The 17384-nt window shown below is 41.3% G+C and overlaps 2 protein-coding genes across 3 annotated transcripts; both read right to left on the bottom strand.

Annotated features, from left to right (window-relative positions):
- Nucleotides 1-153: 153 nt before the first annotated feature.
- On the bottom strand, nt 154-2008 carry LOC111231469 (putative uncharacterized protein ENSP00000382790 homolog). The gene is made up of 2 exons (XM_022758571.1): nt 479-2008; nt 154-370 (listed from the first exon to the last, which is right to left on the bottom strand). The coding sequence occupies exons 1-2, from the start codon at nt 1716-1718 to the stop codon at nt 363-365; spliced, it is 1248 nt and encodes a 415-aa protein (XP_022614292.1). The 5' UTR covers nt 1719-2008; the 3' UTR covers nt 154-362.
- Nucleotides 2009-6470: 4462 nt separating this feature from the next.
- On the bottom strand, nt 6471-17048 carry lcorl (ligand dependent nuclear receptor corepressor like). 2 transcript variants are annotated; one of them, XM_022758575.1, is made up of 7 exons: nt 16910-17048; nt 15862-15927; nt 13564-13652; nt 13263-13389; nt 12304-12528; nt 12069-12150; nt 6471-11147 (listed from the first exon to the last, which is right to left on the bottom strand). In XM_022758575.1, exons 1-7 carry the CDS (start codon nt 17001-17003, stop codon nt 10079-10081), a joined length of 1752 nt encoding a protein of 583 aa, XP_022614296.1. In that variant the 5' UTR covers nt 17004-17048; the 3' UTR covers nt 6471-10078. The 2 variants fall into 2 exon arrangements, with proteins under 2 accessions (XP_022614296.1, XP_022614297.1); XM_022758576.1 differs by having other exon boundaries at nt 12304-12483.
- Nucleotides 17049-17384: the final 336 nt, after the last annotated feature.

The raw sequence follows: 17384 nt of genomic DNA, 5'->3' as shown, positions 1-17384 counted from the left end.
GGGGGTGGCAGCACTGTCTTTATGCAGTCAAGTCTTTCCTTCCAATACAGCCACTCTGACAGGGCTCACTGTATAAGCACTTATCCCATAAAAACTCTGTAATGATTGATGTACTAAACACGTTCAGAAAGACAAAGGCAAGTTGACAAAAAAAAAAAAAAAAATCAAACATTCTGTACATACATATCCATGGATAAAAATAGTGCAACATCAAGCTTTTGTTAAGTTAGACTGCTACATAATTGCTGAGTGTAAGACTGAACCATAGTGGGATGGTCAGTCCACGTGGTCAGCTCAATGTCCAAAGGCACCACGTTAAACCACAGTCCCTTTCCCAGGAAGGAGGAGGCTTCATGCTTCATTTAGTTCTCTGTCAGAAAAGAAAGAGAGTAAAAGTTGACTTTGTCGTGATTTTAAACTGAAGCTTAATAAACGTCTATGTCTTTAGTGATATTCAATAAAGAAGCAAGATAGTTACCAAACACAAAGTCACACCATCTCGGCCCGGTCAGGCCCCTCATTCGCGATTGTCTCAACATTTTCGCTGGTGGTGGTTGTGGTGGTTCAGTAGACACAACCCCAGGACTTTTGTATTTGCCTTTCTGCCTCCCCACTGGCATCTCATCCTGCTCCTGGACTGATTTAGGTGCAGAACCTGCCAGCTCTCTGGAGGTAGACCTCCTATTCATGCTCCTTTTTCTTTCAGTTTTCACAGCTTTAACAACTCCTACCAGTTCTCTCTCCCTTCCTGCATATAGGTATGCAGAGGGTGACCCATCATCCAGTGTCACAGTACAGGAGTCCCACTCTTCCTCAGTCGATTCATTGTCTGGAGAGTTGATCTTCCTCAGAAACACCCGGCATTCCTTCAGTGTCTCAGGACTCCAGGCTTTCGAGCAGAGGTTCTGCTCTTTGGGTACATCCACAGGCTCCTGAGTTTGGTCAACAGAACTGGTGGCAGAACTGTTCTCCAAACAGTCAGATAACTGATCTTTTGCTGATCTAAGTAATGCTTTTCGTTTTGGTTGTAGTCCAGTTGCATGTCCATTTGAAGAACTTGTAGTTACTTTTATGTTTTTCTTATTCCTCTGTCTCTGTTGCCACCTCTCCCTTTCTTTCCGGGTTAAGAACCTTGTCCTTGCTCTAAATAGAGTGGCCTGGTATCTTCTAAATGCTCTGCTTCGCCGCCATTGGACTCCTTGATTCAGCTGGCCTGTTGCAAACCTGGGGGTGAAAAGTTGTCGCCTAATATTATGTGTTGGTAGAGGTGCCTTATTCTTCCTCTTCAATCTTCTTTGAGCCTGTTGATGTTGCAAAGGACTTTTTGGCACAGTTTTGGCAAACTTCTTGATATGTTTGCGGAGTCGCTCTGCCTGAGGACTGTGGCAAACACTTTTTTTATTGGCAGAACGAGGGAAGTGCCTAAGTTCGTAAGGATTACGGGAACTTGCCTTCTTGACAATAGCCAGAGACTGTGTCTCCGTGGTCTGCATAAACCAGGAGCAGAGCTGCTGCATGCTACAAGACCTTGGTTTGTTAGGGGGGCAATCAAACAGTGTTCGAACCACTGAGGAATGTTTTGATTTCCTGGTAAATGAATAGTTTCCTTTAGTGCTTAATCTAGAATTAAAGGCAATTTCTTTTTCTTGGTTCTCCACAGTGTCAGAGACCCAGGTGTCGGAGATGAGTCGAATTCGCCTGGCAAGCTCCTGGTTCATTGTCTTTTCCTCAGCAGATGCTGCCCACCATCTTAGTGTCTCTTTTTGGGTAAATATGGAGTCTACAGATACTCCTGCCACTTTGCTCAGGTCATGAGAGATGTTCTTTCTCTTGTCTTGTCCAAAGACCTGTCTTTTTTCCCCAGAAGTTTCTACACTACTCTGTTGCTCCTCCTTTCTCCTTTCATTGTTGGCCTTGTTCAGCAGAAGTTGCTTAGAGCGCCGTAGCAGAGCGTTACTGTGGCTGTATGACCTAGAGGTGGAGGTGGCAACAGCGTGCAGAAAGTGGATTGAGGGCTTTCTCACTCTCATTGAGTGACGCACTGCTACAGCCTGACTTGTGAGTTTGTCTTTAACTTCATTCTTGGTTTCTATTCCTTTCTCAGTTTGACTGCTTTTCTTTGTTGACTGATGACTGATTGTCCAGGGTTCTTTGGCAGATTTGAATTCTGGCAGATGTACTTGCTTATGAATTAGTGTTTCTGGTGACTGCAGAGTATCCTTGTTAATCTGAATTTTGCGTTGACGAGGAGACACTGTGGTTACTGTGACTGAGATTCCAGAGATTTTAACTTTTGCAGGTCTACCTGGTTTCCTTGACGGTGCAGAATCATCCCGCTTTTGACATTTGATGTTACTGCTAGATTGAGGGGCAGACTCTTTCACAGGGCTGACAAAACTGAACTCCTCTGACAATTCTGTTGAGGTAGTTTCGATACTACCTGAGCTGGTCTTAGAGTTGTGCATTAAAATGCCCAAGTCGCTTTTAAGGCCCACTGCTTGCCAAGCATCCTGTAATTCTGTTTGTAGCTGGTCAAAGCCCTCAGACACCATTCGTTTGTTTCTCCTCGAACGGCCATACATGACTGTTATTTTGAGGTTCTTGTTTACATTCTTTTCAGTGTCAGATGGTAAAACAGCTTTTCCACTTACTGTTTTTACCCCAACTTCTGAATCCACAACCTTCTGCTTGCGTGGTCGACCAATTGGCCTCTTAACTTTTTGCTCCTGCTGTGGTCCCATCTTCTTTGGGCGGCCTGGACGCCTTTTTGGAGGAGTGGATTCATGAAAAGATAAGTCACATGGTGACCTCTGGCTCTCAGTTCCAGTGCCACGCTTAGTTGGAGTACCTTCGCCTGATCTTCTGGAACCTATTTTAGGTGATGACGAAGCTGACTTGGGTGAAGAGGCACACTTGGATAATGGAGATGCAGACTTGCCTGGCGAAGAAGCTGACCTGGGTGTGGAGGAGGCAGACTTGCTTGGCAAAGAAGCTGACTTGCCTGGTGAAGAAGCTGACTTGCCTGGTGAAGAAGCTGACTTGCCTGGTGAAGAAGTGGACTTGCCTGGTGAATAAGCTGACTTGGGTGTTGAGGATGCAGACTTGGCTGGTGAAGAAGCTGACTTTGTTGGTGAACAAGCAGATCTTGCAGGTGAGGTAGCAGACTTCAGTGAAGAAATAGACTTTACTTTTGAAGTAGTAGACTGAATGCTCTGGCTTTTATGTTTCTCAGGTGTCCCTGACCATGAAGACACTTCACATGGGTCAAACGGTTCTTCTGCCTGTGTGCTAGAACCAGAGCCTGCTGATTTGAGGCTGTATCTAACTCCTTCCTTATCCATTACTGGTGATACAAACATTAGCTTAATTGGACTAGTGTACTGGACTTCTGAATTGGGAGGCTTCTCAACATGGACAGCAGACTTATTGGTGACATTCCTATTTGATGAGTTTTTGGGCATTCTTGAAGCTGCGTTTGAGACCTGAAGTCTTTTTGGAGATGGTCGTAGCCTTCCAAAAAACTTGGCCGCACAGTCACTGTCATCTGTCCTAATGTCTGAGCTGTGTTTTGCAGGAATCTTCTCTTTGGCAGCCACAGTTTTTGACTCTGTGTAAGATGGTCCACATTGTTCTCTCTGTGAATGTTCAAAGGCAAGCTTCCCTGTGAACTCAGGTGAGGACAGAGGGGATTCATTTCTTGATTCAAGCTGGATGTCCTTAGCATCTGGATCTTTGGATAAGGCATCCAAGGTGCTAGATGTCAAATCCTTGTCCTTTTGTGCTCTCTGATTAAAGATGCTATCAGAGAAACATGCAACAAAGAACATCTTCCTGGGCTCTGTGACATAGGAGGAGAACCGCTGTGGAGGGACTATGCTTCTCCTGGATCTCCTTGTGTCCTTGGAGTGGTTTGATAGATATTTCTGCTTCTCTCTATTGGGTCTATGACAACCTTTCCCTTTACCTGGTCTATTGTCACTGTCAGAGCTTTGACCAGATTGGGCTTCTTCATAGTTCTTATCACTTCCACTGCTTACATTATCTTCTTTACAGGGCCTGCCACGCTTTTTTGCAGAGGTTGCAGTCATTACCTGCGTTTGTGAACTATGACCTTTTGAGCTGTGTCTGCCATACCTGCTCTGCAGCTCAGGGGTGGGTATTTCAGTGCTTGAGAGAGAAAGATCTTTTTCTTCATGGGATATTTCCCTCTCTTTCTCCTCTGTTTTAAGGATCTGAACATCTTCTGTTACTATAACTGTTTGTATCTCATCTTTTACTTCATCTCTGTCCCTTTCTGCAGAGAGCATGTTCAGGGGTCCCTGCCCAACTTTATGATTCTCTACAGGTTTTATACCTTCTTCCATTTCTCTTTTAGACTCCCCTTTAACTAGGATTGAATCTGATGAAGTACATGATGTAGTTACAGTAACATTTCCATCTATCAATCTTGCCCTTTTTGCTGGTGACACCTTTCTCCTACTGCAGGACTGGTCAAGCATGGCAAACTCCCGTTTTATTTGTAACGTATGCCTTCTGGTTGAGGAGTCATCAGCAGGTGTTGCTATAGCAGCAAGGACTTCCTGGCGCCGTCGAGCGCGGGTATTAGGTGACTTGGGCTCTTTGCTATCATGGCGATTGAACAGCTCACTCAGATTGTAGTCACTACCATTGCCTTTGTGAAGCACTTTGGTGATGATTTCAGTCAGATGGGCATCGGCATGAAACTGCGGGTTCTGACTGGTTGAGGGAGACTGCAGCTGCTCCTTTTCAGAAACATTCATGGCCATGGAAACCGGAGGTGGATCCTTCTCTAAAGGTTTGATTGTCTCCAGTTTCTCACTGAAGCGATTCACAACGTCCTGCAGCAAAGTCCCACTTGGGTTCTGCTCAGCCTGACTACTTCTTGGGTTCCTACACTGTAGCTCCTCTTCTGTTGCTGTTTCCATGTCTGTGTCATAGTGGCTTGCATCCAAAAGACCATTTTTTACAATTAGGTCAGTTTCCTCCTCTTGTCTATGGTGAAGGAGAGAGGGTGGCTTTTCATCAGTTTTCTTACTAATGTCTGAGGGGATAGGGGAAAGAGGGGGAGGAGAGGGGCTCTGCTCTCTCTTCAGGACAGGACAAGGAGGATCTCCTTCTTCAACCCCTCTTTTTATTTTGTTCCTGACCTGAATCAGACAGGTATGGTTTGAGTAACAGGGACAAGAGTGGGGGGTATGTTGGTTACAGCAGATCGATGACGACGGGCATAAACTAGAGGGGGGAGTGCACAGTGACGGGGATTTGGATAATGAAGGAGAGGATGCAAATGAACACACCATGTTGTTGATACGACCTAAAGCCAGGCTTTGGCAGGAAGCACAGTGCAGCCTCTTGGGGCACAGAACAGTGTAGGTTTCCATCCTGCACCTCTGCAGACAGCAGTAGCTTGAACCCCGAGAATCTTCACTTTTACAGTCTTTTAAAGGGCAGAGATGGGTGCTACAGTTCAACTTGGAGTCTCCTGGATGGAACATTTTGCTGCCATGACCTTGATGATCACAATCCATTAAATGGTGGTATGAGCTGCTGTTATGGGCTTTACATTCACTAAGTGTAACTGCATGAGGGGTAGCATTATCCTGTGGGTTTACACCACAGGGACAGCAGTAAGATTCAGTTTGACCTGCAGGTTTGTGATTAAGCAAACACAGCAATTTTTCTTGGTGTGCCAGCTTCAGGATCTGGTAGAGTAAGGAACGGTGTGCTGGGCAGAGTGAGCTGAGAATAGCATCCAACACAGAGCTCTGACGACACTTATTTCCCCGCTGTCCCTGGTCTCCCAGTTCTTCTGTAAATGGTGGCAGTAGGGAGCTAGAGGCAAAAATGCAAAGATTAGAGTTAGGAGGTTTTATTCATAGATGAGCCATTGTCAAATGAGAAACAAATAAGTACTGACACAGTAACAACCAAATCTGAGCATGTTTTAAAGAAAACTACAATACACTTTAGATTGTGTTAATTCCTTCATACTGGTGTTTGATTTCCACTTCATCAATGTGTGAATATTCTGTAATAATGGGGTCTGCTTAATGCGGCAAACATAACAATCCTGCCTCATCCCAGATTTTTACATTTTTTATTGCTATTTCTGAAAAGTTGTTTGTAGCCTGCAGCATATGCCAACTGCAGCTCACTTTGTTTGCATTTACTAGCATCATCAGAATATCATTACTGTGTACTAAGATAAAAACTAACCACATGAGAATATTCAGACATGACAGCTACTGTCTGCTGAAGAAATGACACCAACTGTTAAAGCAAACCATTCTAGTGATAAACAACTGTGCTCTGAAATAGAACCATTTTCCAGGATTGTCATTGTTAGGTTGTGTCAAATCAGCATGGAAGATCAAATGTCCTAGCAAACTATTAATAAGCTGCAAGACCCTGAAATAAATCATTACATTAGTAAAATGATGACATGTAACTGATTGGAGAACTGTTTTATTGATGAGTTGCTGAAGGCAAATGATAACATTCTGCTAAAAGCAGAAGGAATGATTGTAGAAACGCTCAAACCAAAATGTTCTTTTCAACAGCACTTTCACCAACAAATTGACAGCTCAAAAAACCCTCTAATGTTCAAATCAACTAACAGTTATATCAGGTCTTGTAAGTTATACATTTCACTGTAAAAGTCAATGATTTTAATAACATTAAAATTTTTGGAAGTAATTCATATTGGATAGTGTTTCCAGCTATTTAAGTACCGTATGTGTCCAGTAAAAGAGTTACATTTTGTAGTGTTACTGTTGAATTTGTTATGATGACCACATCATTTTTTTTTTTTTTTTTTTTTTTTTAAAATCACTTAAATAATTCTTAACATAAGCACCAAACAACCACAATATGCAGGGGTGTCATTTCAGGACAAAATAAATTATATCAGCTAACATTTAAAAGCGTTCATGCAGTTGTAGCAATACACATTTCACATTGCATCAAAGTGCCGCATTACAAATCAAGAACTACAACAATCAAACTAGTAAAATCACAGTTCTGAAGCACAATCAATAAATAAGTATGTAGCAACAACACAAAACAGGTTTCTACAATAAAAATGCTTCTTATAAATCATAGTGCAATAATTGATTGATGCATAAATAGCAGATTTATGTTAAGTTGTTTGAAAGATTTGCCAGCAGCTCAGTCTGAGAGAAAAAAAAAATGCCCCAAGCTCAATTTGAAAACAAGCCCAGGTGTGTTCCCAGAATATACAACAATTTAACTTACGCAATGAAATAATTATGTTTTCTATTTCTCAAGAGGTGTTTAAGCTTGTTTTTAAACTGGCCCTTGGACATAAATAGCAGATAATTCCCAGAGTAAAGACATCATGCTGCTATGCTGGTGCCCCAGACACAGGCACTGTGTACTTTTACAAGCAGAGACATTCAGTAGCGTAGACATCAGTATTTGTATAATTGCCAGAGTTAGAAAGGTTGAAATGCCAAGCAATCTGACAAAAAAAGCTTTAAAAAATAAAACTGCATTACAATTAGCTTTAATATTACAAATAACACATAGAAAACAACAGGATAAATACTTAGCTAAGAACATGGCAGATCTCCTGTAAATGCCACAGGGCAGAATTTAAACCATTTTAAAACATTTTTTTTTTAAATTATTTCATACACCACCAAATGGCTGACTCACTATATAATAATTTTCTTGAAGTTTAAGTGTTGTTGATGGCAATACATTTACACTTGGGTGTTTTTCCTTGAGAGACAAAGAGCTCATAAGCGTCCCTAAGCTAATAAGAGCTCATACCCCAGCATATTCAGTATCATAACACAGAGGCTTTGATGTGAAACCTGACACTGGGCTATAGGCAGATAAAGTTCAGAGGTATATGTGGCAACGAGGTTAGAAAAAGAGAAAGAGAGGGAGAGAGGGAGGGAGACAGACAGACAGACAGAGGCAGGCTGACATCACAACAAAACAAACTGAAGCAGCTTTGTGTGGGTAACCCTGAACTGCTGCTTTGGTAGTAGCACTGTTAATGGACCATCTCAGAGGCAGACATGAGTGTAGGAGCAACATTTAGCATATCCTCAAACAAAGACAAAGAAGCTTGTGAGCCTTGCTCTGAATCAAGTCATTGACACACTGCCAGCTTTTCACCAACCTCCAGTAGTCTACAAAATCAACCATCAATAACATTTAACCCTATCGATTCACTATTACAATGCATGTCACCTTGGAATCGCATTTGTTGAAATTAGGGCTTTTGTTGTAGCTACGCTTCTTTGTGCCTGGGAAACGGTCCCATAAAGTTAAGTTTCAAGCAGCAGTCATGTATGAGGTTTACAGTAATACAGCTACAGTAGCAGAATTAGTAAATATCTGTGATAATAAAACAACATATTTCACAAACAGTACACATACACAATAACATACATTTCCCAAGCTTATCAGTGCAAATTTAAAAACATGCTGCACATTTGCATTCCAACTACACTCGATACAATGTTCAGACTAGCTTGCACAAATAGAGCAGACAACTGTGTGGACAAGAAAATGGCTTTCACAAGCTAATCTCTTCAACAGAAACTCATAATGAAGATGTAGCCACCACAGCAGTTTATACTGTACAATCTCCCTGTTTGTAAAGGTCTCTAACAATAGTAATGAGTTTTTAATCTGTTACAATGGCTCTAAGTCACTTCCGTAGCCCAGGTAAGATACCCAGGGAGAGATAGAAAGCTGCAAATGACAATCATCATCGCTCCATTAACAAGGAGCTTTAAGAATTGAATCAAACCTGAATAACCTAATAACCTAACAGCTAGCAAATATGAGAGTCACACTTTATTTCTTAGCTTTAAGAGGGCCACACCTGTATTTCTCATACTTGGTCCTGGGCAATCTGGTGTACAACAATCAACATCAGTTTTTCTCCTTGAAGAAAAACCAAATCATATGAACATGGAAACAAAGTAAAGAACTTCCTGGAGATCTTAAGGATAATGCCGGTGTCATTTTATCCTGTTATTATCAACAAATCCCCTGATGAGACCAAAACCAACAACTGGTTTATCCTTACTTGTAGGTCTGCAACTATTATTTTCATAATCAGGTACTCTCTGGATTAACCGAATCATTTGGTCTATAAAACGTCTGAACATGGTGAAAAATGCATAGTGTAATATCCTGGAGATGAAAAGTTATGGCTTCAAAGCGCTAGTGTTATCTGAATGACAGAACAAAATCTAAAGATACTGAGTTCAGCATCACATAGGTGAAAGTACATTTTGCATTTTTGCTTGAAAATGACATGAATGATTAATTGTGATTATTATTTTTTTCAGTTGAATTATTGTTTCAGCTCTATTTACAAGTATGGTCTTTTTAGCCACACTGATTTAGTTCATACCTCCATCCCATACAAGTCCACTGTCATCCAAAAACTGTAATATATAAAAATGATCTATTACACACCTGTAAGATTTGCATTAGATTAAAGAATGAGATCAATTGAAAAAGTAGTGAACTCCTACAAACAAAATCTAGTAAAGTTTCAGTCATGCCTGATGAAAGTCAAAGTTATGCTTCTTTAACAAAAAAAATTTTGCTGTTGAGAATTTCAATATACCCACAGACAATACCTGCTAATAGGATAAACTTCATTTTTAGTTTTGGTCTTTTCATGGCATTAGTTAATAACAGTAAACAGATTATATAATCCAAGCTATTTCCTGTAAGATCTTTTAGCTATTGTGAAAATACTGAAGCTACGAGGAGTTTGTTGAGTTTAGCAGCTCCTGTGAACAAAAGCTGCAATGAGCACCACTGCCTCTTGAAAAATGCCTCACCTCATAGCTGCTTTAATGAAAGCCCAGGACTAAGCTGGAGAAATACAGCTAAAAGTATGACTATCACATTACAGACACATTGTCAAAAGACCTGAATATTAATATCCATATATTTTGTAAAGGCATGTGTTGTGTTTTAACAAGTATCTTCAGAAAACGTGTGTCTTGTAAGAGGTGATGAGTTCAAGTGTTGAGGAGTTCTGGAGGCGTTTTGTGGTCTAGAACCTCTTTGTGTCAGCAGCTGAGGCAAGATTCCCTGAGTTTGTTGAACCGGTCATGGCACCAGAACCAGACGAGTTGGAATTGGATGAACAAAGGTTGGCAGATTTCTTCTTGGGTGGGTTCTTCAGTGTTCCAGTACGCTCCTTGACTTTATATTCCAGTGTGCTATGGGGCACCCCATAAACCCCCTGGGCCTTAGAAACGCTCATGCGACCTGCCATCACCATAGTGATGGCTTCCTCCAACAGTTCATGGTCATACTGGCGGTATCGCCCACGTTTCTTCCTCGGTTGTTTGTCTTTATCCCGGCTACCTGCCCCCTCCTCTGAATCATCCAGCGAGGACCCGCGTGGTCCCAGGCGATGAGGTGACTGGTTGGCACTGCCTGGACAGCCGTGAGCTAAGAAAGGAGGTCTGAGTTTGAAGAGAGATGAAGGTCTGGCAGCAGCTGTCGATGAACTGGCAGTACCCTCTGTTGATGAGGTACGTTGGTGTAGGTTTTCAGCCACACTGCAATTCTCAGCTGGGATCGACCTGTTATGATCAGACACGGAACGGACCTGAGGAATACGCAGGGGCGTGGGAGGCTCCAGACTTGGAGTGGGGCTTGATGGTGGCTGGAGAGCATCCCTGAGTTGTGGAAATGCATGGGGGAGCGATTTCTGTAGACTACGTGGCTGATAAAAAGTAAGAGAGGATGAAGGGAAACTGAAGTCTCCATTCTCCTCTGCAGCCCCTCCGATTTCTGCCCGCTCCGCCCACGCTGCCACTTTCTGCAGAACAAGACGGGCTTCACCACCCAGCATTGATGACATCACATTGTAAGATGTCACTTCATCCCTGAAATCTCTGCTCCCTGGTGCAAGCTGGGGCGGCATCCCATGCCTTCCCTCGGCCCAGCCTTCCAGGCCTTGCCTCAGGGTGTGAACAGGTATTCCATAAAGCAATGCAGCCCGCTGTTCCTGCAACCTTCCTGAACGTATATCCTTCAAGGCCTTGGACAGCAACCCCTCAGACAGCTCCCAGCTCCTTTCAATGTACTCCTCCTTCTGCCTGCGCTGCCTCCTAGGGATGGGAGGACCAAACAGCAGGGTCAGGATGGAGGTGATGGAGGGGGTTTGATTTTGGCATAGGGGACAGGGGGGTGCAGAGCGAGGGGTCCACTCCTTTATGCCTTGTGTTGGTAACATCACTGCGACTCTTATGTTTCATGTCTGTCTGTTTTCAGTCTGTTTCTGGGCCCTCACACACACTGCTGCTGTGTGTCTCTCACGCACACACATTCTTTGTGCGTGGCAAAGCCTCTTCACGTCCAGGTGGGACAGTCTGTGAATGGCTGGGGTTACTTTGGCGCTCACATACAACCCCTGTAGTTTTGTGATATCCTTCAGTGAGAATCCTACATGCTTGAAGGTTGAATAATCAAACTCATAACTGGATCAGTAAAAAAAGGAGGTAAAATCGTTGTGAGGTACTGCAATGTTCTCCTCATTGTACAATCCTGAGCTGTTGGCAAATGTTATAATACGGTGCCATTGCTGTGACGTTACCGCTCAAGAGATAAAAGAGTCAACCCCATAGAACCAAAACACCAAACACAAGCTAACTCTTCATAATGACTAACAATGAACTGACCCAAAGCACTGTCAAACAAAGGAGTATGAATATCATTCAGGCCAGAGGTGTTAATTAGTTGACTTAAATCAAGCAGCACTGGTAAAAATGACAATAACACTGCATAATATTGATGCTTACCATCAAACCTTGGCAATGTTATATACCTATTGGGGATTTCCTAACATGCTACCTAACATTTTAGTCATGGTGGATTTGAACAGAAATGCCTAGATTATCTAAATTCATAACTGTATTTATTAAGAAGTTTTAACTAATAGTAATGCTAGGGCTTCCTTGTGCATTATGCCACAAGACCAAATACCATTGAATGTTATCAACAGGGCACTTCAAGAATAACAAAACTCTTACCCGGAGGCTTTGTGATTAGTTGATGATGATGATGAAGTTGCTGAGCAGGCAGAGTTCCTGTTGGAGAGGTCGAGCACACCATCTGTCACAGGAAAAATTTATTTTAACTTTGTTAAGGAGTTGAATCAGATCGCTGTGGTGCCTTCAGGGCGAGTCAGTGTTATAATCCTAAAACTTTAGAGGCTGGAAACATTTATTAGCTTTGAATTCACAATGAGTTTAATGCTTTCCCTACCTGGTTCAGGTTCATGCTCTTTCTCCTCCTGGGTTCTGCTCACTGTGAGGTCCAGAGGTATGTCTGATGTTTCTGACAAAGGTGATGAGGTCCTTGTTGTAACACCATTTGTACTGGTGTGGAGTTGACACTTAGACGCATAATCCATGGCAAACTGGTGTATCATTTTCTTCATCAGCTCTTGGGCAACCAGAGGGATGTTAGAATCACAGTCCAGGGGCACATCTAACAAAGAAGGCACAGATACAGACAGAAGCTAAAATAAGAGGATTTGACTTGCAACATAACAAGCACGATTTCTGCAATTCTTTCAACAACAAGAAATTCTGAGTCATCACAGAAAGGATTTGTGATGTCTTGCAATAAATCCATTGTCCAAACACATTGGCAGCAAAAGCAACACGTGTCTCCAAAATGTCCTCATTACAGGAAACTCTTATCAGGAGCACATTAGGAAGTAAAAACATGTCTACTTGGGAAACATCCCTCTTTCTAACTTTAAAACCTTATTTTTGTAATTCCACATAAGAGTGGGCAATTTGACAATTTCTACCATCACATTCTGACAAATGACAAATGAGTAGACAAAAGAATACTGTTTATGTAATGGTAACCACACTTTGTATTAGATCACTGTGGACAATTATGTAACTGACTGATGGGAATAAACCATATCATTTTTCGTCTGCATCAACGTCTGCATCAACTACACTTTAGGAAATCTTTCAATCAGTAACTTGGAAGAAATTGTCCTTTGATAAACTGCTTCAAGACAGACAAATCAAAGCAGACCTGTCCTGTTTTTCAAACACACTGATTCAGATTATTATTGTTACTGCTAATTCTTGTTTGCCCACAAGGAGAGAGCTGACAGTTCTGCAACCACTAGAGAGTTTTTGTGTGTCATAAGATGACATGTTTGTGCCATGCTCCACAAAGCGGAAAGAAACCTGACTCACCTTTCTTATGAAAAACAGCTTGGAGAAACCTGTGAGCTGATTGGCTGCTCTCAGAGATGCTAGGAGCCTGACAGGGAGAGTAATCAGAGGGGGAGGAGAGGGGCGACGTGGCTGCAGGTACTTGATCCTACAAGGAAAAAAAACAAGAAAAGTTACTTCCCTTTTTATACTATTATGATTATAGTATATATTCTGTAATATTCTATATCTTCTTTCTATCAAACAATACAATTATTACACCTGTCAAAAAATAAAAGGACAACTTTAACCTTTATTACTGAATTATTTTGACCATTCTTACACTGAGTTTGTCGAGGGAAAGGTTGCAGAATGAACACTGCGAGCAGCTTGCTTCTGGAGACCAGTCATCGATCTCTTCGGGTTCACAGTCTAAAAGAACAACACATAACCAGGCATTAATAAATTAAGGTACATCAAAGATCAAGTAGCCTCCCTCTGTCATCACGACACACAATTTACAATCTATTTTGTCATATTGTCCAATGCTGATATGACAACAAATACTGACAAAAGACTATAGAATAGTTTCAAGATTTTGCCATACAATTTACAGCGGTCAACACGTAATACAAAGCACACTGGAAAGTTTTATAGACAGGTGTGTTGGATTATAAAATCTCACTGTGAGGGAACCACAGTTGTGCTGCAAAGAGATAATATCAAGGATTTATTCTTTTTTTTAACGATTTGTTATGTACCTGAATTAAGCATAACCCTAACCTTTCTGACTGAGTGCCTAAAAAACAAGTGAACAGGTAGAATCTGTACTGAGAAACAAATGACAACATTTTGGACTGTCCAAGCGGATGCATTTTTCACAGAAAACTGACTGGGTGTTGTGTGCTTTGGTTCTTGGGTCAGTTGTGTTCATTGCCTTATAAGCACATGCATCTCCAAATAAACTACTTTTGTTTAATGCATTGTCTTTAACCAGGAGCAGTTAGGGGAACCATGTGCCATGGACACATTTCCTTACACTAGTACTGTTTCTACTTGCTTTTGAATGGCTGTTCTTTCAAGTTTACATTAGGCTGCCATCTTAAATGATTGCAAGATTGATGGTGTGCTGATATATTTTAATATATAGCTGCATTTTTATATAATGCGGATGTTTTTTAAAGATTTCCTTTGTTGTGAATGTTCTTCTGATTCTGAAGTATTTCTAAACTTGGGACATCAGGGTGGCTACAAGCACACTGTACAGAGAAGAGTGAGTTTCATTACCAAGGGGGGCTTTTTTCAGGAAGTGGGTGGCATGAAGATGTTATGTGATTGTAGGACTTAGCAGGACAGGAATGGGTCACAGAGACAAAAATACAAGGCACATAGTAGAGGGACAGGAGACTTGTTTTGTGGTGACGCGTGTCTTCAAATCTAAAGTAGATTTGTAGTTGCATGCCAGATAATCTTTTTAACCCTTGTGTCTGTGTTACTGCCTTAGGATCATTTATCTATCATATTATCTAACAGTATGAGCTGCGTTATTTTCACTCCAGGAAAGAGATTTTTTTTATTATCTACCTAGAATTGTAAAGAAAAGTATTAAAAGATTAAACAAATGACTTTTAAAATGAGTAGCTGTATATATTAATATCTTAACATTTTCTAATTGTGAGTCCAACTTCAAAACTTAACATGGGTATCATTACATCCCTGTCAAACAGGAAACTTCATACGAAAACATAAATGCACGAATACTTATGTATTATGTATTCAGGACATAAATACTACCCCCCATTGTGCTCCTAAGTTAAAGAAAGTTTACAAAAAATTTGGGCGTGCATAAAGAACTTTAGGGACACAATGAAATTTTTTCAAACAAGGTGTTATTCGTATATAACGGGATACGAGCTGGCATTAAGAAGCCAAATTATTTAATTTATTTGAATACAAAAAGTAATCACAATGTTGAACAATTACTCAAGGTCATGGTTCAAAAATATAGTCTATAACGTTCAATTACTAATATGATATGGAAGAAAGCTCTCTATGAACTAAAGAAACACTCAATTCAGTTGTGCAGTGGTGTTAAGAGTGGGGCTTCTTCCCTCACAAACTTTCTTTGACAGTGCTAACAGCAGCGTGTAGAGAGCAAACAAACCGACAAGTTTAATTAAGGCGGTCGTTAAGGTGGTGACACAATTAACATTAATTAGTGACAGCTGATATGACTTACCTCTGGCGACGATTATACTTTCAACTGCCAGAAGCGACGCTCTGTATCAGCTAAGGTGAGTAGCTGCAACTGAATGTTTTTTACGTGCGACTTCCATACATTTCATAAGATTATTAAGCACCGGTGGCACTTCAGTGCCCTGTTGAAAATGTCATATCATAAATGAGTTTATGACACATTTTTTTTTAAGAGTCACACCATAACAACAAATGTGCTCTGGCCCGTGTGCTACAGACGGGCTGGATATATCAGAACGTTTTGAGGGGCAGACTAACGCATGGTAGATTTTGTTCGTTTAATGTTTTTTTTTTTTGTAATAAATAAATAAATAAATAAACATTAGGTCTATAATTACACAATACATTTGGAACTTTTTTTTAATGTACACACACAAAAACCCACCATCAAATACATTGAGGTCTCTCATCAGCATCGGGCCATAGATTCCCTCCAGGATGCTTTCAAACCCTGCAAGACAAAATAAAGAGACAATCCTTCTTTAATGATATGAGCAAGATATGCATGCTTTAAGTGCTTCATATCTGGGTACAGTATATTCTATCCATTTTATATTCGAAAAAAACTCGACCAGTTCGAAAGCAACAACACATATTTTGACAGACAAGTGCATAGCTACATCGAGTTATCAACTTCAGGTGGACACTAAACACCTGCAATGCTAAATACCAAGTACTTATAGTCACTGAATGAACAACAAACAATAAATATCGTTCGTAAATAGTAATCAGTTAATATCAATGCTTTTTGTTTGCGTATATTCTGAGTTGGATGTCACTGTGACTTAACGTTATAAACAAGAAAGATATCCGCTGACTTCGGGTGAGCTAGCCTCACGTAACCGGCTTCTGAAGCGTAAAACACTGTGTTCAAAATAGCAAACGATACGTAGAAAACCGTTACCCGAGACCGCTGAGATGTATGCTTTTCTCATATTGCACTGACATTAGCTTCCCTAACGTAGCAACGGTCCCAATCCCCTCCCCCAAGTAACAAACAGCTATAACGTTAGCATAGTAATTTAGCACGGCATTAGCATAGCCACCATATATGTCAACAAACAAATCTAGCTAACGACGTTAACCATCAGTTAGCTACAAATTATACGATACGCCTTAATACTGCATGTAACCTCTCAATCATATAACAGGATCAGACAGAGGTAGGACCGGTGAGTAGCTAGCTAGCTCAAGGGGACAAAGAAAAGGAGCCAACTCGAACAGCTAGCCAGCTGGTAAATATTAGCCTGCCAGCTTAACTTAAACCGTTGAAGCTGGCCACCTACGGTGCCAGGCTATTAGCTAGCTATCAGTTAGCTAGCATTAGCTAGCAATCCAACATAGCTCGTGGTAGCGATCCCTCCGCTACCGGGAGAAATCACTTAGAACCCCTTTGATTTTTTACAAAATATGAAACTGCACATGGATCATACCAACGCAGTGTATCAGTTTGTGTCGCCAAGAATCGAGTTCCCGCCGAAAACCTTTCCTTTCTACCATGCACCTAGGGCACTGCACAGTCGCCATTCTCCGTCCTTCCCCCTCTCTCTCCCTCTGTCTGAACACGACAGGAAGCGGCTTGGACGGTTTACCGCGGCAGCCCAGCAGTCGCACCTTCAGCCGCTAGGGGTATAGCAGGCTCCATAGAACAGATCAGACTGATGCTGCACTCATGACACATCGGAAAGTCGGAAATTACAGCTCCGACTCGGAAAAAATATTTGAACGCATGAAAAGGTCAGATTTTTGCTTGAATACACCAGGCCCCCAATTTACCCAATTTGATGTCATAACAACCACAATCATGGCGTCCTGGTAGGGACAGTAATGCAAACGATGATGCTCACATGTAATTTACTCTTATATGTGATATATTTAAATTAGTATATTAATGAAATTTTTGCAAAG

Source organism: Seriola dumerili, unplaced genomic scaffold (assembly GCF_002260705.1).
Source record: "Seriola dumerili isolate Sdu_G_001 unplaced genomic scaffold, Sdu_1.0 BDQW01000301.1, whole genome shotgun sequence".
In the NCBI taxonomy this organism is placed as follows: domain Eukaryota; kingdom Metazoa; phylum Chordata; class Actinopteri; order Carangiformes; family Carangidae; genus Seriola; species Seriola dumerili.
The sequence above is the reverse complement of the archived record's forward strand: the minus strand, read 5'-3'. Positions and strand labels throughout refer to the sequence as shown.

Coding starts and splice junctions, on each gene's coding strand:
- LOC111231469 (XM_022758571.1), bottom strand. CDS start 1,718: ATGAACCAGGAGCTTGCCAGGCGAATTCGACTCATCTCCGACACCTGG.
- lcorl (XM_022758575.1), bottom strand. CDS start 17,003: ATGGCGACTGTGCAGTGCCCTAGGTGCATGGTAGAAAGGAAAGGTTTT. Junction 13,653..15,861: donor AGACCTCAATGTATTTGATG/GTGGGTTTTTGT, acceptor TTGTTCTTTTAG/ACTGTGAACCCGAAGAGATC. Junction 12,151..12,303: donor AGAGCATGAACCTGAACCAG/GTAGGGAAAGCA, acceptor TTCCTGTGACAG/ATGGTGTGCTCGACCTCTCC.